The sequence below is a fragment of the Anser anser genome, assembly GCF_964211835.1.
Source record: "Anser anser genome assembly, chromosome: 1".
In the NCBI taxonomy this organism is placed as follows: Eukaryota; Metazoa; Chordata; class Aves; order Anseriformes; family Anatidae; genus Anser; species Anser anser.
In genome coordinates, this window is record NC_139720.1 from 121,436,031 (window position 1) to 121,462,080 (window position 26,050).

The 26,050-nt window shown below is 33.9% G+C and overlaps 1 protein-coding gene across 10 annotated transcripts in view; it reads left to right on the forward strand.

Annotated features, from left to right (window-relative positions):
* CFAP47 (cilia and flagella associated protein 47) overlaps positions 1–26,050 on the forward strand; it is a 302,084-nt gene that overhangs the window by 144,486 nt on the left and 131,548 nt on the right. For all 10 annotated transcript variants that reach the window (XR_014579256.1, XM_083823100.1, XM_083823104.1 and 7 more), the window contains 2 exons: positions 11,343–11,454; positions 17,338–17,475. Coding sequence is in view for 9 of the 10 variants with exons in the window: in XM_083823100.1 (XP_083679226.1) it covers positions 11,343–11,454; positions 17,338–17,475 (250 nt within the window). In the remaining variant the exon portion in view is untranslated. The remainder of the gene's footprint in view (positions 1–11,342; positions 11,455–17,337; positions 17,476–26,050) is intronic.

Below are 26,050 nucleotides of genomic sequence, written 5' to 3' on the forward strand. Positions count from 1 at the left end.
ACTATTCTTTTTGGGAGGAGGGACAAGAGGACAATGTAGATTCTATTAGATAAAATCTGACTAGTTAATTAGTGTGAACTTGTGAAATAAGTGATCTTTTGTTCTCTGTCTTTGTACCAGTAGCAAAAAATGCTGTTTCATTCAAAGTTGCAGTCATCAGTAGAGAGTGGGCCTCACCTTATTTTATAAAGAGAGAAAATGTACATACCAGCAGCACTGTTCTATTTATCTAATGGGAATTCATGGCAATGTAAAGTCTTCAAACTTCCTCATGCTAGTCTCCAATTTTTCATTATTACAGGAGGATTTACATTTAATAAGCTTTAAATATTACAAAATGGTAGAGCTTCAGGCTTCTATTTTTTGGACTCATTATTAACCCCCCCCCAAAAAAAAGTAGAAAATGTATTTTTTTGTGCATCACCAGCTTTGACATATCTCTTTTTGACAATTTTAGCTTTTTATGTGTGACTGCATTTACATTTCTAAAACACTTGTTTATCTCCAAAAGTAGTGAAGTGTTTTTGAAAGTTGACAGCACGACTGTCTCCTTTGCTTTCCCGTTTTATGTGAACTTAATATTTTTTTGTGCCAAAGAAAGACGCTCAAATATCAAACTTCAAAATGAAGACACTGAAATTATTCACTGTATGCGTGTTTCAGAAACACTGCATTAAATTGTTTTATGACTATTATAGATATTTCAGAGTGAGTTGGGTCTAATTGAACCTAGACCACTTTGAGGGTGTTCTCTGGGCCCCTCAGTACCTTCTTGTACATCAAGGCCCTGGAACGTGTCCAGAGAAAGGCTATGAAGGCTCTTTGTCCTGAGAAGGGCTATGAAGCTGGTGAAGGGCTATGAAGCCTGAAACACAAGTCCTATGAGGAGCGGCTGAGGGAACTGGGGTTGTTTAGTCTAGAGAAGTGGATGCTCAGGGGAGACCTTATTGTTCTCTACAACTACCTGAAAGGAAGTGATGGGGAGCTGGGGGTCGGCCTCTTCTTGCAAATATATAGACAGGACAAGAGGGAATGGCCTCAAGTTGCGCTAAGGAAAGTTTAGGCTGGAAATCAGAAGACATTTCTTCTAAGAAAGAGCAGTCAGGCATTGGAACGGGTTGCCCAGGGAGGTAGTGGCGTCACCGTCCCTGGGGGGGTTCAAGGAAAGGTTGGATGTGGTGCTTAGGGACATGGTTTAGTGGGTGACACTGGTGGTAGGGGGATGGTTGGACCAGATGATCTTGGAGGGCTTTTCCAACCTTAATTATTCTATGATTCTATGAAATACTAGTGAATTTGTGTATTTTTTTTTTTTTTGGTGAGGGGTTGGTGGTGCTGGTGGTGGTTAGTTTTGTGTTGTTTTTGTTTGTTTTTCACCCCTGTGAAGTAATGCCTGACAGTACATCCATTTCTAATCTGAATATTCAAGGAGCTAACTCCTGTTTCATACCAATTTAAACTTTTGAGTACTACCTCAGTTTGGCATGTGTGTGCTCTTTTTGCTCTGGGACTTTTGGGAGAAAGGTATTAAGAGCAGCTACAAAGAGTTCATGCTTGTATTCATGTTATTACATTAATCAGAGTGAATAATATATTTTCTCTATGCCAGGATTTTACTCAGAAGTTGTTGCAGAACAGCTGTTGAAGCAAAGTGGGCTGGGATAGTTGGAAAAAGCATGATTACAAAATCTGCTAGGTGTCTGGAAACTGTGTCCTCAACAGAGCAAACAATTTGTAACACTTCCAGTACTCCCCAGCAGATATCATGTAGTGTCTTGTGCTATTGTAGTGAGTAAATATCGTATGTTCACATTCAGTTGTTCAAGAATTCATCTTTAAATTAGGATTGAATCTGTTAATCCAGGATGTCATCAGCATTATTTGCTGTATCTGCAGGGGGAAAGATGCAGAAGAGAGGGGAAAGCCTCTTTGAAGATAGAACTCTGACCAACAACTTGTTAGAAATGCAAAATAAATATTATTTATTTACCCAAAATTGCATAGCACAAAGGGCAACAGGAAAAAGAAGTAATACTAATTTTGTTGTTGTTCAGTCCATGCTGCCTGATTACTGTAATTTCTGGATAGTCTGTTTTGAAGCTGAACACAGCAATCTATGATTTTGTTTTTGTTAGTTTCTTTTGCAGGCAATTGCTGACAGCTTAATAACTCCTCCTGGCTTTTAGTCCAGCATCTTTGGAATTCCACTACATAATGAATGATTATGTGGAGGAAATCATGGTGGAAATAGAGCAAAGATAATTACCCCCCCCCCCCCCCGATAGTTTTATAATGTTTTTGAGTGGATATTTTGGAATTTCGTTGGGTTGCAAATAACTTCATTATTTAATTGGTCATTTGATTGATTAGTCCCTTAAATCCTCCACTGTTGTAGTGCATCCACTATCAAAGTGACTTGTCATAGATAAGCTGAGATGTACATGACATTTTTAAAAAACAGAAGTACTTTGCTGAAGTATATTTGCTGAAGTAAGAAAACTCAGCCTAGATCAAGAATAGTATAAGATGTGCCAGTAGCTGAAAAACCTCATAATTTATTGACATGACAATAAAAAAAAATTACTACATGATAGTAATAGGGAATTCAGGTGAATTAATACTTGGGTAATTTTGCCTTTGAGGTGTAAATTTAGTATCGCTATTCCATTTTAATAACTGAATAAATTAAACTATTAACTTAATAAAAACTCATTTCATTAAAAAGTTAATTACACTGTATATATGCTACCCTGTTTCTCTGTAATCACAGTATGTATCTTATAACTTCAAAGCAAAAAAGGTACTACTGCAAAAGTGGCTATTGAAAATTAAGTCTGTGAGGAGGAAGAGGGAAATAATTCTTCCTTTTATTCCATTAAGAAAGCCTTCTTCCCTCTGAATAATGCTTTTCCTATATCTAACAATATAGACTGCTCATACCTGGAGCAGGAATAATGCATGGTTTGTCTGTGCAACCACTGTTATGTATCAAGAGAGTCAGGGAGGGAATAAGTGCCTTTGGAATGCAGTGCTGCAAGGCTTGTGTTTTACTCCATCAGTCTACCTTTAAAATGCTAAGCAAAATACTTTTAGTACCCACAAAGTTTTCGATGATTAAAAAGACAATTTCCATAAATTTCCTTGAAAAAAAATGTGAAAAAAATTGAACTATTTTCTGCTGATTGATATGTAAACCCTAGGGACATACTGCCACTGAACTTGTTCTACAGACTATTACAACAAAAAGACTTTCTCATGATTAACTTTCCCCTGGGTCTGAAAAAACATCACAACAGAATTCATAAAGAATTTTTGCACATAGAATGTCAGCCAGAGAGTATATCCTTATCTGATGCTGAATAATAATAAGGTTATAATAAGGCTGAATAAGGTTAGTGATTGCAATGTAAGTGGATTTTAGTGGCTGTAAAATTAGATACAAATTATCCTACAAGAGTAGAAAGTGTGAAGTAGTTCTATAAAATCTGATCTGTCAGTCTAATGACAAAATTTTTCATACAATTTTCTTTTGATTTTTATATAAAACTGTATGCTGGATATAGATAACAGAATAGTGTGTTATGGTTGCTTCTAATTACACCTTTGACAGTAACTTTAGCTATAAAGGTGCCTCATTCTTTCAAGGTTTGGTTTTGCACTAAAAATAAAAATAAAAACCAACAGTATAACTGTTTTTTCTTTGCACTGTTCAAAATAGATGTCATTAAAGTAAACCTTCTAGAGGAATCTCAAGACTAAGTTAAATTACCTTTTAGGTATTAGGTTATACAAACTGTTAGTAATTTCAGAAGCACTGTAGAATAAATATATAATCAAAAACTATACAATCCTCTTTCCTTCCATGCCTTTTTTTCCCTATTTTCTCTATATATTCATTTCAGATCTTCTTTACAATGTAATTGAAAGAATGACATGAAGGATAGAAATTTTACAGCTGTCTCAAGAAAATAAAATCATATACTGCAAAACTTTATTGAGGGGCTGACCTGTTTAGGTTTTGTCTTTTTTGGAGCTGTATGTGCGATTCTCGGAGAATAAATTCTGTGCAACTTGAGTAACCTCATTGCTGAAGTTCCAATACCTTCATCAAGTTTCTGTTCTTTAATCACCACAGGTAAACCTGTATATCTCATAACCATTCTAATTTTATCTATACTTCTAATTTCAGTCCATTTGGTTTCTACGTTGCCTCCCAGCACTTCTGTAACAGTCTTCCCTAAGGGCAAAGCATTCTTCACAGCAGTGATGAATAGTACAAAGAATGTAAGAATAACTGTAGTTGGCAGCTTTTGTGCGTCTTCTGGTTATGAAATTATTTAATCAAGTAAGGATGTGGTAAGGTCTTAGGTCTGGCATGTTTCTTGAAATGGGTTAGTGGTCTTGACAGGTCACTTGGCTGGACTGTGTGTCTTGGTTACGTAGCATTCTTAATAACTTCAGACTGCAGCCGTACATGGAAGAATTAAATTATTTAGGGTATATACTTAGTGTATATAGGTGTTTTATTTCATTGTTGTGAAATGCTGGTGGAAAAATAAAGGTGATTGCAAGAATAAGTGGATTCCTAGTAATTTAGGAATTTACAATGTATGGGCTGAAAGAGGATGAGGGAAAGTAACAGGGGCTTCTTTTGAAACATCTGTTATTCTTGAGACAGTATTGAAAAAAAATTGGTTATCAGATGGATCAGTGACTGTCACAGCGCCATTTTCAGCCCAGTGTCATAGAGTGCTAAATTTTTAGTAAGTTGAACCTATCAATATTTTTAAATAGTCTTGAGAAACAATTCTTGAAACATTGAACATATTACTGTCTAACTTGGTTTTACCAACATGCAAACGGATAGTGGAATTAAAGCCTATTTAATTAAATTCTGTACATCTTTTTACCACTTTGGCTAGAAGTATCAGCTGACATTTTTAAAGTTATGCATATTTTGTTATAAAACTCTGGAAAAAAATACTTTTGCTGTAATCTTGAAGAATGGCTTTCCATTCCTATTCACCTTGAATAACCATAGTTCAGTTCTGCAAAGTGGTTTTAAAATCTGTGACTAATAAATTAGTTTAAAATTATAACATTTAAAAATTGGCTCCATTTATGCTTTACATCTAAGTATAAATAATAACTGGAAATGTAAGACAGTGGAGAATTCTATTATTTAAAAATAAAATCCTTGGAGATGGTTTGATTTGAGCAAATTTTCTGTAGTGCCACAATGATAACTGTAATAATAATTTACATTTGGGTTTCATTGTGGTATCCTACAATTCTTGTTTTCTGAAGTTAGAGTAAAAGGATGCAACATATGTTGTGTGGGTTTGGAGAAATTTGTAGTTGCTGAAAGCCAACAATTCTTCACTGAATTGATTGTAGTGATTGCATGATAAATATTAAGGCAACTTGCACAGCTTTACTGTTTCTTAATTATGCTACAGATTGTCTTCCTAACAAAACATATGCAAATAAGGCATCTAATTTTGTTACCACTTTGAAGGACTGATAATGGTATGTAGAACCAGGCTTTAAAACAAACAAACAAACAAAAAAATAGAAGTTCTGTTCTATCTCAGCTTTTTCTGTTATTACTTTTTTTTTTTTTAATGCGTGTAGTACCAAAGTATTTTGTTATGTTATTAACATAGTCTTACATAGCAAAACAAGAGAATTTTTTTTTTTTAAATGAGATTTCAGTCAAATATTTTACTTTGATCTTAAGAAGTGAAACTTCTTATTTTATGGTCTATTAAACTCCTTTATTGTGTTTTCTTAATTAAATTGCAGTGTCATGGAGCTTGGGCTTATACATTCTTCTAATGTACTTAATATTAAATATTTTTAAAATTATTTATTTTCTATTTGTTACTTTATTTCTTGATTTATATTAAATTTTTATTAATAAAGAAGACCATTCTTCCAAAATGTCTATATAAAGGGGTATAATTTATACGTAAACTCTGGGAAGAATAAGTTCATTATTTTTCTGAAGATAATAGATCTGGTAGGAAATAGGGATAAACATCAAAGTTGGAGTTGTTGTTCTTTTTCCCAACTCACACAGTTAAAAATTATTTCACCCACTAGGTCACTTAATATATTTTCCAATGATTACGTTCAAGAATGCTAGAAAGATGTACAAGAATGAAAGAACCACCCACAGGAAAGTTTTTACAATACAATATTAATATTGCTAAGATTGATTTTTGACAATAGGATGCTCATAAAGATTGTAGATAAGAATCATTAATGTTACATAGATTCCACGTTCTTTAAATTGGTCAATAAAGAAAGTACAGTTGTTCATCCTTGATAACAAATTCTGTGTGCACATATGTATAGATCCATCTATTTCTATCTGTATAAATACTGTGTGTATGTGTATATCTATACGCACCCACCTTTCGTATGATTCCACCCTAAAAAAAGCTTAATTTCTTGGTATTGAATGGGTATGGAACACAAGATTTCCCTTGTCTTGTGCCATGGTTGACAAGAGTTTGTGAGAGCACTCCTCCACATACCATTTCCAGTTAATGTACCAATACTGATGATATGTGCAAGTTCTTACACTTTTCTAGTGTAGAATCTTCTGTAAATGCCACAGTCTTACCATTTTTATCTTAGCCTATTCTCCGTATCTGCTGGGATACCTTTGAGACAAGGTTCTTGTCTTTCAGGTTTTCTTTGATCATTTTTAAATTAGAAATATTTCCTTGAATTTAAGACTTCTTTCACTAAATTCCATTTAATGTGTCTGTCACTGTTCATAATTCCCTCCTTCCAACTTAGTACAAATGCTAATGGACTACCACTCCCATGAACCAGTAGAAGTAATTTAGTACCTTGTCTCCTTTGGGATAGCTTGTAAATCAGAAGTGATTTTTTTCGCTGTTATTGATGGAAGAGACTCTAAGCCCTATTTTCCTAACAATAAGGACCCGCAGCAGATTTTCTTAGGCACATTCAGGTACCTTTGGGAGTATGGTTTTGAAGATTATTATAGGATGTAAGGTTACGTAATACTATATCTGAAACTAAAATTGTGTCCTACTCTTACATACCATCCTCATAAATATGCATTGTAATAAGAAATAGGTCTCTCTGTAATATTTATAAGGAAGTTTACTTAAAACTCACTATATATAAGTTCTTTCATTGCTTCACTCCAAGTTTTCCTTAACATTTATTATTACAGTTATTCTTACAAAAATCTGAATTTTCCAGATTTTTTCTATGTTTCTCCTTCTCCATGTTTTTTGCTTTCTGAGTGTTTCTGGATATATTTTTATTATATTAATATGTGTGTAATATGTCTACAGATAAAGTAGACAGGCATTACACAACATTTTACCATATTGGAACCTGAAACCTCTGTGAGCACTTTTCATTCTATTCTGTTAGATTCTTAGTATGAATTCTGATATGAATTTAAATTGCCTTGTGTACATGTGTGAGTGTGAACACATATTTAGTATCCATTTGCTATCTGAGGTTGATTCTTTAGTTTCAGTAATGCAGTTGGTATAAATCAGGTGGGGGCATAAGAGCAAGACAAAGCTCAGTGTAAGGAACATCTAAAAGATAACTAGGAGTGACTGATGTCTGTCACAACCCTAGACCTTTTCAAGATGTTGGAGGTAGGAAATAATATACAGTGAGAACTGTTTGGAGACTGGAGCTCTTGAGGTGTGAATAACTTAAACAGTAGAGACAAATATGTTAATTACAAAGATAAATGAATAGCAGCAGTTAATTAATGATAAGATGGTGAGTATTCATACTGGTAGGCAAAATGGGCACTGTGGAGCAGTAATTATACTAGTGAGTATAAAGACTGTGACAGGAAAGGTGGTAGAAGACTGAGGGCAGTATGTTATGTGCAATTTTTAACATGAATATCTGCCAGAGAAATAATGAAATGAATAAGTCTTGGGTGCATTTTAGAACCTTACTTTAATATTCATTATAGTCAGTATTTGATCCCCAAAGGCTTTATAATGTGAACATGAAAGAAACTAAAGAAAATAAGCATTTTTATAATGAGACTTACAACTATAGTAGTTTAAGAAACTCTTCTGTGGCTGACTGTGTGCCTCCTCTTGCATTTCCAGTCATTTAAGAGAGTCCAATGTGATGTTACAGGAACAGCCAGAAGTATCTCCTGGGAGTAACTCCCAAATCAGTTCATTTACTGTAAAATCTTGAGTGAAATTTTAGTCAGTCCATTAGTCTTCATTAGTCTTTCAGACTTTTTAAAGCTACTGGATTCTGGCAGCAGAACACAATGGAGCAAGCATCTATTTGTTAAAGTTCTTTCCCTTTAAAATTAACTGTATCTCACTGGAACCAGATTTTAAGCATAATTGCTCTGGTAGTTCTGCTCTTTTGGGCTGATTTTTTTTTTCTAAGTCTTTTTATCAAGATCTGTCTCTTTGTGGAAACACTTTTCAATATATAGCAGTTAAATGGAGGAAGAGTGGCGAAGCACTGGTGATGGTGACATAAGCCTTTTCAGTATGTATTAGAAGTTGGAGTACATTATGTCAGGATGTTCTGTCAGGGAATGCCAACAGGGGAAATGTGATATAAAAGCAATTTGTGTGTAGTGGTGGTGCTGAATATTTGGGCTTGTGAATTTGATAAAATTATGAACAGAACTGTGACTTTGGCACAAAGGTTTGGATAGTAATGCAAATGAATTGACTGAGCATCAGCTTATATTTATACTTAATATGGAAATAGACATTCAGATTTAAGGTTCTTCATCTGAAACTCCAGATCATAAGGGAAACCTTCAGTAATCAATTTTTGTTTGTAATACCCAAGTTTCATAACCTCTTTTTTATTGTTCCAGCATAGTGTTCACAAAACTATGTATATAATTAGAAAAAAATGTTAAATACTATTCTGCTCAGAGATGTTTTATGTCTGAATTTTGGGGGCATTTTGTCATTTCAGGTGTGCAATTTTTTTTGCCTTTTCATTTCGTACTTTGTGCTTTTGTGTAAACAGAGATAGAAAGAATTCCAACTCTGGCTTGGTTTGCATAACTTAGAACAGTCTTACAATCTTCCTAACAGCTAAAAGAACTAAGGAAAGCTGTCTGTGTCCTTTCTGGAGAATGTGGGAGAAGGAGGGTACTGTGCACTCTTTTACCTCACAGACCCAGTTCTCTGATATACTTTTATATATATTAAGTATATATACATTAATGTATACTTGCATATGCATTACTAACTTCACTGTAAACTGAAATGGTCTGTAAATGTAAAGTTGCACCTAATTTATAGTTTGTCTTCCATAAAGTGAAACTTCTCCATTCTCAGTGTGTAGCAATTCCTCCTTTCCTGTGCTTTTTTTATAATGAATCTCCAGTTACTCTACTCCTTTATTAATGATAATGTGTCTGTCTGGTCTCTCCTGTCTTCCAGTCCTCTTCATCTCTATTTCATCCTAGTCATGATTACAGAATGTTCCTCTGTTTCTCTTAGGCTTCAGTCCTTGATGAATTATATTTCTGCCACTTCTCTTTCTGCACTGACTGCATGTCATCCCTTCATCTGACACTACTTGCTGATTTTTTATGTTTTCAAATGACAGAAATCTGTTTGACATTTCTGTTTTCTTTGGCAAACTGATCTTTCATTTATAAGCCATAATTTATACAACATATAGTCTAAAATTACTTGGTTTTAATCATTCAAATAGAAATAGTTTTCCTTCTGGTGGTACAGAATGCATGTAGTTCCTATTGCCTTACTGAGCATTTTAAATATGTCTCATTCATAATGGAATGTTAACCATTATGTTCTATTTAATTTCATTTGTTGCTTTGTCACAAGACTGAAGAATTATTTTTAAAAGTATATAGAATCATAGACTAAGGAAAAATCCAAATGAAATATAACTCTATAGTTGGTAGCTTTTCCATGACTTTCAGTAATCTATTCAGATTGCCTATTAAATTTTCATAGATAAGGACTACTTAAAAAATACAGCTTTATTTTCTGCCTGTCCTTGTTATGTCATAATTTTCTGAAAAGTATTACAATAGGAGAAACTCTCCATAGAGAAAAAGCACTACAGAAGACAAGATAAAATTTCTTCTTTTTTTCCTCCAGAAAATATGAACAAAAACATATTTAAAAAAAAAAGGGAACTTTGAGAAGGAAAAAAAAACGGTCCATGCATCTAATGGTTTTACTGTTGCAATGAAGATCTTTGGATTCAGGTCTTCCACTTGGATACTTGACAGGCTAGCTGTCATCATTAGTGAAATTAACAAATAAGCTGGAAAAAAAAAATGAGCCTTTCAGACATGGCTCATGCTTTCACTCAAAACTCACATAAACAACACAGAACCAATTTTTCTATTTAATGTAGTTAGAAATTATAGCGTGCTACAGTACTACTTGATATCCTGAAAATATTTTTTAAAGGATTCTATGCCCGAAGTGGAAGATCCTCACTTGCAGTCAGATGTTCACTGCAGAAATTGCAGTATCAATTTAGAACATTGTCACTAAGCACCAGTTTGCTCCATACAGTGCCAGAAGTAACAGAATAGGGTATGTAAGCAGAAGCATTCATGCAATCCATCTGCTGGTGTTCTGTACAGCCAATAATTTAGGCAGATAATCATCAGGTATGGTTTGTAATGCCTCATACTTAAATGTCTGTTCCATGAGCAGATGATCATAGAGTCTGTTTGTAGCAAACTTATACGAATGATGAAGAAATGAGATGCAATTAAAAATACTCTCAGTCTATATTCCTGTAATCATTACAGGGTACAAAATCTGAAGTTCAGCATAATAAAATTGCACTTGTCATTTTACTGTTCAAATAGTTGCTATGCACACCATTGTGTATGTGGCAAAATATGACATATCAAAAAAGTATGGTTTCATATCACAAGGTGTAGCAATTGATGTTAAAACACTTCAAATTTTGCTTTGCTGTATCTAGATAGATGACAACTGTTGATTTCATTGTTATACTTCTAAAGAAAACATACGTAAAATATTTATGGCATGACTGTGCAACTCTACTCATATGCAAGTAGTTCCATAGTCTGAGTTACTTCTACTTGAGTTGACAAGTGACTTCAAAATTTATACTTGATATGATCTGTATATGTTACCTCTACTCTTATAGTATGTACTTGTTTCATGTACATAAAGGGTAGGACTTACCAATAGCAAATTTAATATTGTATGCTACATTTCAAAGAAGGTAGAATGGATATTGTTATCTGTAGTGTTCTTGCAAACAGTAACTTTCTTTTGATTATTTTTCCTTTTTGTGAATTCTCTTCACAGGTATCTTCAGATCTTTCAATGGTGGGTGGTGCACCAATTCTTACTGTGGAACCAGATGACACAGTCGCTTACACTTTGAGTGTATCTCCATGGAGACGAGGAATCTTTCAAGGTACAATGTAGAACTCCTATATCCCTGTAAATTAACAGACAAAGTCTGTTTACATTTAATGATTTCTGTTCAACATAAGCTTTCTTCTGGAAGTAATACTATAATTACAGGTGACACTGTTTTTTAAGCTAGCTCATATTTTTTAGTTGTAAAGGTATATTACTGCTAAAAATGTGGTTAGTACTTCAAAAACGCCAACATTACATCCAACTTCATGTATTTAATTGATCCCATGGAAATTGTCTTGATAGCAATTCATGTGTTTGAATTATCACCAAGTGCGTGGGTATAAACTAAATTTTCCAAAAAATGTTGAATAGCTGTGGTTCTCCTAGTACTGCTAGAACCAAAGATTTAAGGGAAGAGGCCAGAATTTGATTATTTCCCTTGATTAAATTCTGATTTGTTACCCACAAGGCAAGAGTAAACACATAGAATGTAGTGAACTACAATTCTTTACTTGGTACTTTAAATGTATAAAGGCTAGGCATGTCTAAAATTAATTGCAAATAATTTGCATCAGTCTATGTTTATGCTGATATTCTTATGAAACAGTAGCAAGACTCTTGCTTGTTTTAACTAACATCAGTATGTTGTGTTTAATGTTTTGTCTTGTAAAGATTATTTAAAAATGAGTATTTATTTTAATAATTCAGACTTCATAATTTTCAAGTGCTTATTAATAGCTCTACAGTTCTAAAATCCTACAAAATCTTAAAAGCACTATTATGAAAATGTGGCTATACAATCAGTCTTTTTCTCCCTTTTAGAATAGGTATTGTTGTGACTCATAGCAGAGCAAAGTTTTGTAGTGTATGAGGAAGGGAATTATGGAAAACAAGGAGACCATCTTTTCCTTAAAGAAACTGAATATTGCTCAGGAAACCTAGATTTGAACTACCTCTTAAACAAAAGGATTCCTCATATTGGACAAATCTCTCAATACAAAATGCTCAGTGCATAACTTTGATTTTGTGGGTCCCTAACTGCAAATACTTGATTCTGCTACCTTCTTAGACAATTGAGATTAATGACAGCTGTTTTCTCAGCATTAGACAGCCATTAAGAATTTTCTGTGAGGATGCCAACCTAGTTTATTATTTTGGCCATTTTGGTTTTAGTATCTGATATGTAAGACAGGTAATAATACCATCTCAATTTGCAGGTGATTTGTGAAAATAAATGAATACTTGCAGCAAAGCTTGGTCTAGTCTCACAGGAAAAGTTCAGTATCTTCTTGCTAAGTCTGTAGCCCTGAGACAAAATTCATTTTCTCTGAGTAGGAGTCAGCTTTCAATGGAATTTGTGACCATCAAAACTGTTCATCAGAACATAAGGGTACACTATATTTTAACTTACAATTTTTCTTCAGGCTTTAAAGATTTAAAGACTATCTCCTTCTCACTTATCAAATCCACAATTCTTTTATACATGCTGAAAGTTTCAGTAGAAGATGTTCTGAGGGATCTATCACACAGCACTTTTATGCCAGGTGTTAAAAGCCATACCTTCAAAGGGAAAGAGGTGGCACATTTGGACTGTCATCTCCTATGTTCTGTCATTCCTAACTTCTATTACAATGGTTTCCATTATACTTGGAAGTATTACATGTTAACTGAGAAAGAAAGAGAACAGTCAGTCTCCCTAACCTGACGGAATGGCTCAAAAGCTGGATAGTCACATATGCTCTTTTTTTTTTTTTTTTTTTTCTTTTTTTCCCAGAAAACTGTTCAGATATATTTTATGCCTTCAAATAACTTGATAGAAGGCTGGTTACTCTTTGAAGAGACACAGAGCCTAGTTATCTACCATCCACTCCCTGGCTCAATGCTTGCTTTAATCACTGCTTTAGGATATCAAGTTCATTCTTCTCCTGGAGCAGGGACACTTTCAGTTACATCACAGAGATTTGTAAATGTACTCTAATCATTCAGCAGATGTAGGAAGGAAGAGAGGTGGAGGAAAGAAAGGCCACTGTTGTGGGTTTGACAGGCAGAAGATAATTTTGCTGTCCGATGTTAGATGTGATATAAACTTAACTACGAGATGTCCTATCTAAGGTAACACCAGTTAGGAAGTGCTTTAGTTTATGGCTTCAGGTGGGATGGAAGTCAAACTGCTTCATACTGTGCAAGTCTGGGAAGTCATATTTGTTCCCCAAAGCTGAATTTTCACCTTATAGGGTAGTTAAGTGGAAATGTCAAAATGGAGAAATATAAGAATTTTTGGTACTTGTAGGAATTTTCGGCAGCCAACCTGAAGTCTGTAAAAAAAATAAATTTGAGCCAGTAATAGATACTTTAGTGCCCATGAAAATGATGGACAGTTTATGAATATTTTAAAATTAGCAGATAAACTCAGTTTAAAAATGTGTGCCATCTGCAGTGAAAATTATTATTTTTTATTGAAGTGCTTTGACAGATTTAATTGAGTACCTTGCATTAAGTTCCTTGAATAAATTACATCAAACCAGTTACCTTTATTGATCAAGACTTTAACCTCAAAGTTATTAATTCTGTTTGTTTGAGAACTGTTTTCCACAAGGAAAACAAGCTGAGTGTCAGCAATTATAGCACAATTCTTTACTGATTTTTCGATTATGCAATTGCTGGATTATCAACAGAGTAGTTTAGCAATTCAAGTTAAGCAGTTACTATAGTTCTCCCACTACCTCTTGAAATATTCTTTAGCATTAGTAATTTACAGTTCTGGAACTTTTTAAGCATTCCAAGATTTGCCACAAATAATTATTCAGAGTTCTTCAGTCAATTATTTCAATGCTTTTGAGATCACATTTGGTGCAGAACTTGAAGTATTTGTTTGTTTTAATATATCCATGCTTACTGATGAAATAAAAACCTTTAAGCTATGACTACTCATGCTCTGTCCCTCTCTCTCAAGCACAGTGTAGTATTCTGAAATACAGACAATTGGTAAAGAAAGCCTTCCACTGTCACTGGAAGCAATAACTTTAAGAAAAAATTGGTTAAATTTTAAAATGAAGTGAAACAGAATATTCTCTATTGTAAGGAGTTTTTAGGATTTATGACTTTTGTGCATTTCAGCATTTACTCAAATGTTAACTCAAATGTTTAATCAACAAAAACATTAACTCAAATGTTTTAATCAACTTGATCAGCTGCTATAATTTTGATTTTATTTTGCTCATTTGATTATAATTGTTGATATGACAAATACATTAGGATATTATTTAAAATTAATGATAAAATTAATTTTCTTGCATTTTTTTCTAATATTGTAATGCATTAAATCAAAATTATACTTGGTTAACATATTAAGACATAAAATTAGATTATTCTAAAATTAGAATTGGTCAGTATTTTTCTTAAGAAAACGCTTTCCTATTTTTCCATTAGGTATAATGCCATCAAAATATGTTCTCTTCCATCAATACTTGCATACCTTGACCATTTTCTCCAGACTTTATTCATCTGAGATTTCCCTAATGATTTTTTAAAATTGTATTTATACATGTACCTTCCCTCTGAAGACTTTTAAAAAAAAGATCAATAGTTTCTTGAAATGGCAGTCACGGTCCAGCTTATTCAAATACCACTTCTGGCTTTGCTACTGTCATCAATTTTTAGGAATTTAGAGAAATTTTCTATTAAAATATTTTGGTTGTTTGGATGTTCTTCTCTCTTTTCTCTTCTCTCTTCTCTCTTTCTTCTTTCTTATTCTTTCTTCTTCTTCGGATAGCATAGATTTTATTTAAAAAGGAAACAAAATCTGGAAATCTAATATTTAATTTAATATTATACTGTTCTTTTCTCTGTATTTAAGTAAATACCTACTTTAATCTCTCTTCCCTCTCTTCTCTTTCCTTTCTTTGCTCCTCTCCTCCTCTCTCCTCCTCTCTGCTTATTTCTACTCCTCTCCTCTCCAGCAATCTGCAGATCATAAATCATGCCGCCTTGTAAAAATTCGGCGTAATATTTCTCAGTATCTTTGTGTTTGTCATGTCAAAATTGCCACCTGATGTAGCTACCATTGATCCCATCGTGAACAAATGTTGATTTGTTCAACAACCTCTTCTAAAACAACATTGTGCATCCTTAGTAGCATTTGACTTTGTTATGTTTTGTTTTATTTTTTTTTTATGTTTTATTTTGACTTATGTTTTATTTGTGCCCCCCCCCTTTTTTTCTTTTTTTTTTTTTTTTCTTTCAAGAGTGACATCCTTCTAGCATACCATTAACAGGACTGTAGCTATGAGGCCATTTTATAAAAAATGATCTTTCTTGAGATGAAGTGTAAATGACCCTGGTTTATACTGGTGAATATACAGGAATCTTGATCAGTTGCTGGTGCTAATGTCACGGTGGCTTCCTGAGCCAGGTGCTCTATCTCCTCCTCACTGCTGCTCCCTTTTCTAGGTCCCATGCAAACCTTGCTTGGCTTGGTCTGGGGCTTCTCTTCTTCCCTTCTGACTTCTCCCACCATCTTCTTGAGGCTCAGGATGTATGTCAATGCCTTCCTTTTATATGTACCCGCAGATGGGTAGGGTATACCCAGCTACTATTTCTGCTCCTCCAATGCATTAATACGGTTTTGGCAAACATATTGTGAAGCTCCTCCATACTTATATACAGTGAGGAGGAGCATATTGTAGAAAATGACCTCAGAAAGGAAAAGTGAAAATGCAACAGCTCCTTGATTTAACTTTAGGTATTCTTCCTATTAAGGTGGTAAATACAAGTAGTCAGGGAGCACAGCACATCATCTATTACCACTCACCTATCCCTTTCAAAGCCGGAGAAGGAAAAAATGCCATTAAATGTAGGTATTCTTAAATCAGATTGTTCTGGGACTTATGTAAAATTATATTAATTCTTCCTTTCAAATTAAAAAAACTCCACTACGAATAAATTTGCCAAACCCTTAATATGATACAGTTGCATAAATTCCCTTTGAGAGATCCTTTCACATGAATTCTAAGGATCTTGAATGGGAAAATTTCATACTGTATAATATCATAAAATAAGTCACTTCCTCAAGTCAGTTTTTTGTCATACATATGAGGCAAGAATTAAACCTGCAAAATATATTTATTTAATCTTTGAAATTCTGCAGAATGTACTGAAATACTGAGGGACAGTCATTTAGATAAGAATAATATTGATATCCAGCATTTCCAAACAGTTGTGTTGATTTAAAAGTCTGTCAGAGGCATGCAATATAACAAAAAACCTGCTTATTCAAAACTAGTATTTGAAATGTTCCCAAATGATATTAGTGTTGTTTAAAGGAACCAGGTACATACTGGATTTTATAATATATTTTATACTATCAAGAAGAAATTATGTTTTTAACTGAAGAGGCTTTTCACTGCAACTTAAAAATCCCATTTTTACAATCTCTGTGTATTTTGTCTTCTATAAATACTTGATTTCACCTTACAAACAACACAGAAATGCATGACAGGATATTTTAAGTATTACATTTGTTATCTTATAGTAGCAGAATGACACGGTGATTTAAAAACAAACAAACAAACAAAAACAACACAGAAACAATCAAGTCTATGCATAGAAATTTGTGCTGGAAAAAAAAAAAGATGCTATTATTGTCTGCCATATATGGTCATCTTTGAAAAGTGTATTTCTTATTACTGATTTTTGGTTCAGATAAGTGGAAAAACACTGTGGGAAGAAAAATAGTTAATTTCCTTGGACTCACTTAAGACGTTTTTTTATTACCTTAAATTAGAATTGGATGGCTGACACCTGGAGTAGAAATTTTACTTTGTGTTTTATTAGTTTTGAACTGAGGAAATACTCATAGGTGTCTAGCAGTCTATTTTATAGAGCTAATGCTCTATTAGTCCCAGCTAATATAACATCTGTGATCTATTTGTTTTAGGTATAATTTCATTTGTTGCTGAAGATGCAGACCAACAGCAGTCTCAGCATAACAGCTCACCAGAGAAGACAGATGGTGAACAGGCCCTTCAGAAACTGTCAACAGAGACACCACAAACTGTTGATAGAGCAAACACAGGTATGTTTGTTCTTATGGATAACTTCATTATCTGTTTGTATAAACTTACATCTTTATTTATTTTTTAAATGTATATTTTTTATGCCAGGTCATATACCTGTAAAAACTGTAAAGTCAAATGCTTATTCCTGGCATAAATAAAATTTCTCCTTTGTTGATTTTTGTCACATTTTAATGAATTTAAAGCTTATCTCTCCCCCCGGCCACGTCTCTGAACATCACTATTGTAAAGGCACAATATTTATTAAATGTTGTCTTTTAGAAGTATCTAGTAATATTAACAGTGCTGATGTCACAGCAGGCAGTTGCTGAAATTCACACCACTCCATTCCACTTATGGAATAAACTTTTAAGTGCTAGTTGTAGATACTTGTTTGGTCATTTACAGTGAAATCTAGAATAGATTTTTCAAAAAATACCTGCTAATTTCAAATTGTCATCTCATAACTTATTATAAACAGTTTCTGGATTACTTTGGGGATTTTAAGTGTTCCAGAGGAATAGAAGTTTGCGATTAGAAATGTGCACACCGAATAGACTAAGTTTTTTATTTGTTTGTTTCTAAACCAATATCTTCTTTTTCTTTACATTTGCAAATAAAGCTTTAGTTATAGAACTGTCCTATTTATGTTTTTAATATTTAATCTGGAGCGTATTTAAATTATCAAGCTTTATGTTAGATAAGTGTATTAGTCACAGGGAAAGCTATTGGGGAAAATTCTTTTTAACCTACATCAGGTGGTGTTTTGACAAAGATTTAGATTTAAGGAAATTGGGAAGAGCTTGCAGGTGAAGATCTCTCTGCTTTCTTGGCAATTATAATTTCATTTTAATGCATTTTATCTAGTTTTAAAAAATAATCAAAAGCTAATTTAATTATTAATAAAAGAATTATTTAATTTGAGTTAGTCCAGTGTGAATGTATTTAACAAAATGTTAAATACACCTCTAAAATAATGATCATTCTATCATTCTAAATAATCATTCAGAGGTTAATATCCCATCTCTGATATGAAGCAATCCCAAGAATTTACAATCTGTATAGACAAGAGAGAGACAGAACACAGAAGCTCAGAAAACTGAAGTCATTCTCCCTGATCATACAGTAGCTTAATGGTGGGGAGTATTACAAAAATCCACTTTTTTACTCACAAGTCAGAGCCCTGTTGATGGATATGCATTGTCTTTTTAATTTACCAGATTCACTACCTCATTGGGTTTCACTAAATAGATTTTGTGAATTTTTAACTACTTTTTCTTTTTTTTTTACCCAGCTCAGATTGATGATGTACTTTGTGACGTGTAGTCCACTTTTTTTTTTCTTTTTAACAGCTACAATTAAAACTAACTAAAGATAGTAAAATGTCTTCTGTGGTTATGTACCTCTTAGACAAAATTAGATCTTCTAAAATGTTGTTTTGTCAATATTTGTCAATACAATGTGAGTTTAAAATAGGAAAAGGAATAGAAGTGGAAGAGAATGATGCAGAAGGGCTACATCTATAATTCTATGGTTGGTCTCCTTTCAAAAAGAGACAGAAAATGTTCACAAAGAAAATAAAGTGACGAACTGATCTTTTCCAGTAATACTTATGATACAGATAACACTATTGCCATAGTGATAAAATTTTCAGAAAAAAGCAAGACAAGTCATTGTTTGATGAATGGAGGAACAAGGGATTGAAAAGAAGTCTGGAAATATTAAATATAGGATTTTTGAAGCCAAGGGGAAAAAATAAGCTAAATCAGTAAACAAAAACAACAAAAAATGTGAAGAATTATATGAGGACAGTATAGATTCAGTTCTTTTCTGTTGTATGTTTAAAGGGAACACTAGTCATGTTGAACAGTATTTTTTTTGTGTTTTTTTTTTTTTCTTTTTAAATACTGGCATAAATAGAGCTAGAATTAAGACAAAGTCCTTAGAAAGAGGACTTTCTTTTTCTTAAGGACTTTTTTGTCCTTTCTTTTAAAATTCTTCTGAAGGTCTTTAATGACTGGCCTGGTGGTTGGGGGGGAGAGTAGTAGATATTGTCTGCGTCAGCTTCAGTGAGGCATTTGACCCTGTGTTCAGAGAAGCTGAAGTATGGACTGAATAAGCCAACAGTGAGGTGAATTTAAAACTGTCTGAACCACTGGGCCCAGAGAGTGATGATCAGTGGTACAAAGTGTAGTCAGAGGCAGTAAATACCAATGTGCCCCAGGGGTCAATACTAGGTCCAACTCTGTTTAACATTTTCATTAATGATCTGGATGATGGGACAGAGTGTACCCTCAGCACGTTTTCAGGTGGGAGGAGTGACTGCTACACCAGAAGGTCTTGCTGCCATCAGGAGGGACCTTGACAGGCTGGAGCAGTGGTCTTTAAAAGACGTTTAGATTTAGAGCTTAGTGATATGGTTTAGTGGAGGACTTGAGAGAAGTGCAGTCTTGAATCTGGGTAGGAACAGCCACAGTTGAATCACTAACTAGCATTCACTGCTTTTGAGGTTTCAAGAGTATTTCCTTGTGTTCTTCTCCTACAACTGCTTTTTAATTTAAATTTTCTTGTACAAAAACATGGACATAGGTGACATTAAAACTCTTACGATGCATCAAAAGAAGTTTACAGAAGAAGGATTTAAATTGAAATTAAGTTAAGGTGATAAATACAGACAATGCGGTAGAGGTGAGAATTAGCAGATTTTGTAATGTTAGAGGAAATTAATCATAAAAGATGTGTCTAAAGTGATGCAAGAACCAGGGTCATATTGGAGGTGATTTCCAAATCTCTGCTGAAAAGGGGAAGCTTGTAAATGTTTATGAATTTAATTATCTGGTGTCTAAGCTAAACACCTCTGCTTATGAGATATTTAGGCTTTGCAAAGGTAGGAACCAGACATGCAAAACTGGTAGAATCTGTAATTAAAAGTAACTGAAAAGAGAATAAATGAGTGGATTTCTCAATACCAACCAAATCACCGATGATGTGAATTGAGGGTGGTAGGCAGTAAATTCAAAGTAAATTCACTTTTTTTTTTTTTGTTGTTATTGTTACTGATAAGTCATTTGTTCATTTGGTTTTGTCACTTGTTGTGTGAAACTGACTTATGAATTTGATATATAATTCTTAAATATGGAGGTAGATGATCAGTCTCTTCACTAGCTGAGAGGAGCCAGGTGATCTGCTCCAACTCAGTTCCCTTTTTCACTGCAGAATAATTTACATGGATAAAATCAACACTGGGTCCCATAGGTACTTGGAGTAATCTGCAGTATATTTGTATATGGCTGCATCAAGTTACTATATCTTATCTTTCAGTTTTCATTTTTTGCTGTCACTGTGCTACCATACAGTTATATCTTAGTCTTACTATAACCTTATGCATTTGTAGTAAAATGTACTAACTCAAGTTTCGCATGGTTAACAATGTTTAGGAGATCATTATGTTTACTTTCTAAAGTAGACTTAAAGTAGGATATGAAATGACCCTTCCCTGAAAGAGCGTTGCTAAATAATACAATTTTTGTCTTCAATACAGAAAATACAGCCTTACAATGTACGCATCCTAGGAACAACAAGCTTCCCTCTCAGCTTTAAATCAACTGACTGCTTCTAATCTTTACGCAAAACATCATCTTCCATCACAACCTTTCATTTGTACTAGACATCCATAGCTTTTACAACTGGGGAAAGTATCAGCTGAAAATGCCTAAATAGAGATAGAAGGTGGCAAAGTGTCATCTAAATTATATAGTGGTAATAGTCATTTTCTGAACTTACTTCAAAGAGGAACTGATGGAGGCTTAGCTTTATCCTAAGCAGTTTTCTTTTGCACGGGTATTGTTACTGCAGTTTTTCATAAAAAATGAATTTTTCTTATGACTCATCAGAGTACTGATATGACTGATATTTCTGAGATGTAGTTCAGTGTTAAATATAGGATTTCTCAACTGCAGGCTGCACACCTCTAGTAGAATGCAAACCACTTGCAGGAATGGCTTGCATTTCACCAGAGGCATCAAAGGCTGCTGGAGTGCGTCTGAAAGCTGAGAATCCCTGTAGCTACTGTTACTATTCTGGGGTAACAGAAAATAGTGGGCTCCTAGAGAAAAACTAAATGGACTTGAAACCAAAACAAATGTGAGGTCACCTATAGCTGAATAAAGCTATAGAAGGTCTCTAATGATAAAAACATGTAAACCAAAAATATTTGTCTTGCTGTCAATCAGTAGAAAATATTATTTTAAAACATACTAGCAACTGCTACCTTGTTCTAACATTCAATCTAACATCTAACATTCAATACAGTCTTCAGGTGCTCAAAAATATGCATCATATAAATACATATATATATATATAAACATTTAGCTTTTTCTGTCTAAAATAGTTTTCGTATATTCCTTTCAACATTCCTACCAACATTGCTCATAATACTCTTCCCACTAATGATACTGTAATTTGTTCAAGATTTTTTTTTCTCCTGTAGTTAACTGCAGATGCAGTTAAAAAAGAAGTGCATTTACTGCTTGCAATGAAAACCATTGCTACAGAAATCCTTATGACAAATCCTCTTTTTGTTGCTTTACACCAGGAGAAAAAAATAATCAGAAAAATGTCTGCAGCACAAAAGTAGTGATAGAGATTGCCTCTTTGTTCATTGATAGGAATTTCCAGTTCTTTCCAAAGCATATTTCTGTCTTCCTAGAGAAGAGCTCCTCATTTATTTGTTTTCTCATGGGATCCAAAAGTAAACAGAGACCAAGTGGGTGCTGACTGAAAGTAGGATGCAGCTGATCTTTGGTATGAGACATCTCTTTAGATATTCATTTGGAAAAAAAAGTGATGAAATCATCAGTAAATATTAGTCTTTAATATATAGTTGTTTCACAGTGTGACCAAATGCTCTGACACCTCATACACTTGTCAAAATTTCCTTTCAAGGTGGAGGAAATTGTTTTGAGTACACAGTCCATAGCAGCTTCTTAAACAGAATTATTCTTAGACAATTGCCCTTGTGTAGTGCTCTTTGCTGTGTTGCATGTGGGCAATGTGGAGGATGCTTGGCTCAGTTTTTGCTAGAGCAGCTCAGCCACCCACAGGAGTTTGATCCAGCACCTTCTCTGAAGAAGAGCTGAGAATGTCAAGTTGGTGCAGTTAGTGCAATAGCTAAGATTTGCGCTGCAGCTGCAAATCCACCTTTTCCTTTTCCAGAATCTCTGTCTCTCTCTCTCTCTCCAGCACTAAGTTGCAGCACAGAGCTGGCACTTGAGCAACAGCTTTTATTGTTCCTGCTATTGGCGATATCTCTCAGAACTGAGATCTACAGATGCAGAAAGTGCAACACAGGAATTTTTCATGTGCTCTTGTCTTAATCTGTTTGCCTTGAGCATTACTTTTACCAAAAGATTATGCTTCGTATTGCATTATTCTTATGAACTGCATTTACATGTTTATGCCATTACCAAGTTTTTGCATTTCTTTGTAGTTGGAAGGCACAACATCAAAAAGATGCACTGCTTGCAAATTGGCCTAAGCTTTTTGTAATGGCTTAATGGTTAGGCCAGGCATTCATTTTGGCAAAGCCTGCTTTAATTATCTTTTTTAAAGCTTATTTATCTTTCAACCAGGCTTTCAATGACAAGGGACATTTCCTAGTCTAAGAATTTATAATTGTAGTCTTCATGCTATGTCTTCTTGACAGTTTAGTGTGTTTCCCATTGTCTTTAGAAACTGCTTCCAAGTGGGTTCATTGAGAAAGCAACACATCGGAAAGGTAATAATATTTACATATAAGGTCCTTCTGAACCGTCAGGCTTGAAATCAGTCTCTGAGAACTGAACATCTGTGGCAGCACTCTGAGGGCATTCATGTAAGGAAGACAATGAAAAATTTTCTTTGTTCTAGCAGCTGTTAAAGGCTATTAAGAGGAAAACAGCACTCAGGTTGGTGACAATTTAAAATATAGGTTTACATTTCTTTGTGTGAAATTTTAAAAAAGATCATAAGAACTGAGTGCAATGGTAGATGTTAGGATTTAATCTGAATTAATAGAATAATATGGTTAATATACCTTTAAGGGTATAATTCATGTACTTCTAAAGGTATAATTGCTATACAATATTTACATATTTACATATTTATATATTTATACATATTTATTTGCAGAATTAATATCTTTCCAACATAAAACAAAACCACAGGAATATCTTAAAAATCATCTTGAGTTATCTACCTAATAAATTTTGATTGTGTAGTAAAGCTATTTTTCAGTATAATCTGCATGCTGTATGTTCAAGTATATTGTGCTCCAGCTTCAGATTAGTTTGTTTAAAGTCTCCATCTTCAGAAAAAAAGAAAATTACAGAACAAATATTGAAAGAAAATAGTCCCCATGTAAATGGCATGCATATTTGAAAATGTAAACTGCCAACCAGAGATTCTTTTTTTGTTTGTTTTTGCTAGCTTTTTCTCAGTTGCAGCTATACTTAAGCTAGTGGGGATGGTTTGGCATATGCAGAACATTAAGGACTCGACTGTTTTATCCTTTTTTCCTTTGTCAAAAAGAATGTTCAATTATTATTAGCTTTCTCAGTAGGTGCTCTTCTGCAGTACTGCAGTCTGCTAAGTGTTATGCATTTTCCTGTGCCCTTTTGAAACTCAGAACAGCTTGATTCCACTAATAAACTAACATGTTGTTTTGAAACAGTTCAGAAGTAGCAATGCTTCAAGGACCTATGGCCCACATGGAATTTTGTGGGGCATGGTATGTGTGCAATTAAAAATCTGTGCAAACTAAACATGATAGCCCATTTAAAATTAATAACAAAAGCAGTTTGTAATTGCTTGCAGTAAGGCTGCTTGTGAATTTTAGGTTACATCATCCTTCATGCAGCAGGTGTTTTAATATAGCTATGCTACCATAACCACAAATAAGTCACTCCATTTGTAAACCTGTACATCTGTATATTTTTGGATGCCATAGCATGCAGGATTGCATTTGCATATAAATAGATTAAATTTTCTTACCTAATTAAAAATGTCTGGGATATGCATATTGCTTGTTCTAATAGTCTGTAGTTGTAATAACAAATTAACAATAAGCTCTATTACTGAGAAACACATTCCTTCTGTCATATCTGGCAGCTCTCAAGTATTTATATGTATACAGAATTTTGTCAATTAGCAGCCAATTTAATACAAATATTCTGAAAAAAACTGTGTAGAAGAATGGGTGTAGTTGTCATGGTTACCTGGCTAGATATGCTCTGGTCTTCTCTCTGTCCCTCTTAAGTTCACTGGTGATATAATAGGCATTTCTTGCACCTTGCTGAATTGAAATGGCACAGTATAACCACACTGGAATTTCCTCCCCTTCTAGTCTACTATTCAGCAACAGGGCTAATGTGAGAAGCCTAAGTATAAACCCTTTCCTAGATGCCTGTGACAAAACATTGAGTGATCTATAAAATAACCTTTCTGAAACAAAATAGTAAATAAACCAGCACCAGCAGTAGTTTCTTTGCAGTCAATGCCCTTGCTATTAGGTTTGAGTGTGTGAGATGCTCTTTATTTATGTCATCATATGCCTTTCCTACTTTGTCATGCTTACAGAGAATTCTCATTTTACCCCTTAGCGTATAATCAGTCATAAACGCACAGAGAACATGTAATAGTCATGAAACAGAGGCATAAGTCTGCTTAGGACAGAAAATAACGGGGTGAGGACAGGACAGAGGGAAGGTCCCTACCAGTCTCCCCTATTCATGCTGTTTCAATTGCTATGAGCTGTGAAAGTACATATTGTGCCAGAAAACAAGAAAAAGTCAAATTTTACAACTTAATATTTGGGTCATTTCACAAGAAGTGGAGTTCAATTCAAATATGTGATTATTAAAGTCTTTCATGTTTTTATCCTGTCTAAATAATTACTTGAATCTATTACATGACTCTAAACATTACAGATACATTCCAATTACAGGAACATCAACAAGATTTGCTAAAAGCAATTGCTTAGAATAACTTGTTGCTTATGGGTGCAAGCACTTTCCTGTAAGGTGTGTGTTTAGTCTCTTAGGCAGAGTAAGGAATTGGAATTGAAATTCTTAGGGCCTGACAGGGCAATCCAACTACATATAAGTAGCTATATATATATATATGTATTATGTATACACACACTGTGTATATATATTGCAAGTTTCTGAAAATGAAATAGCTCAGAAACATTAATTACAACAATTATGTTCTTAAGATAACAGGAGGCATATTAGTTTCCAACAGGAGGAAATAAACCACATTTATCAGTTCGATCTAATTTATTTTTTTCTCTCCACTATAGGGCTCCTTCACATATTATTTTAATAATCCTAATACAAGTAGTGCTATACTTTTGTAAGTAGACAAGTTTGCACCACATACTACTGCCATTGTCTGCCTTTGGACTATAACCACATTGTTCCTAAGGACTTATATTTGTGATTAGGTAATTCTAGCTATGTAAGTCATTTTTATAAGTAAAGAACTGTAAGTTCACCTAGCTGTTTTTTCATGGATGAATTTCACTCATATTCAGATCCTCTTGTTCATTCCATAGGC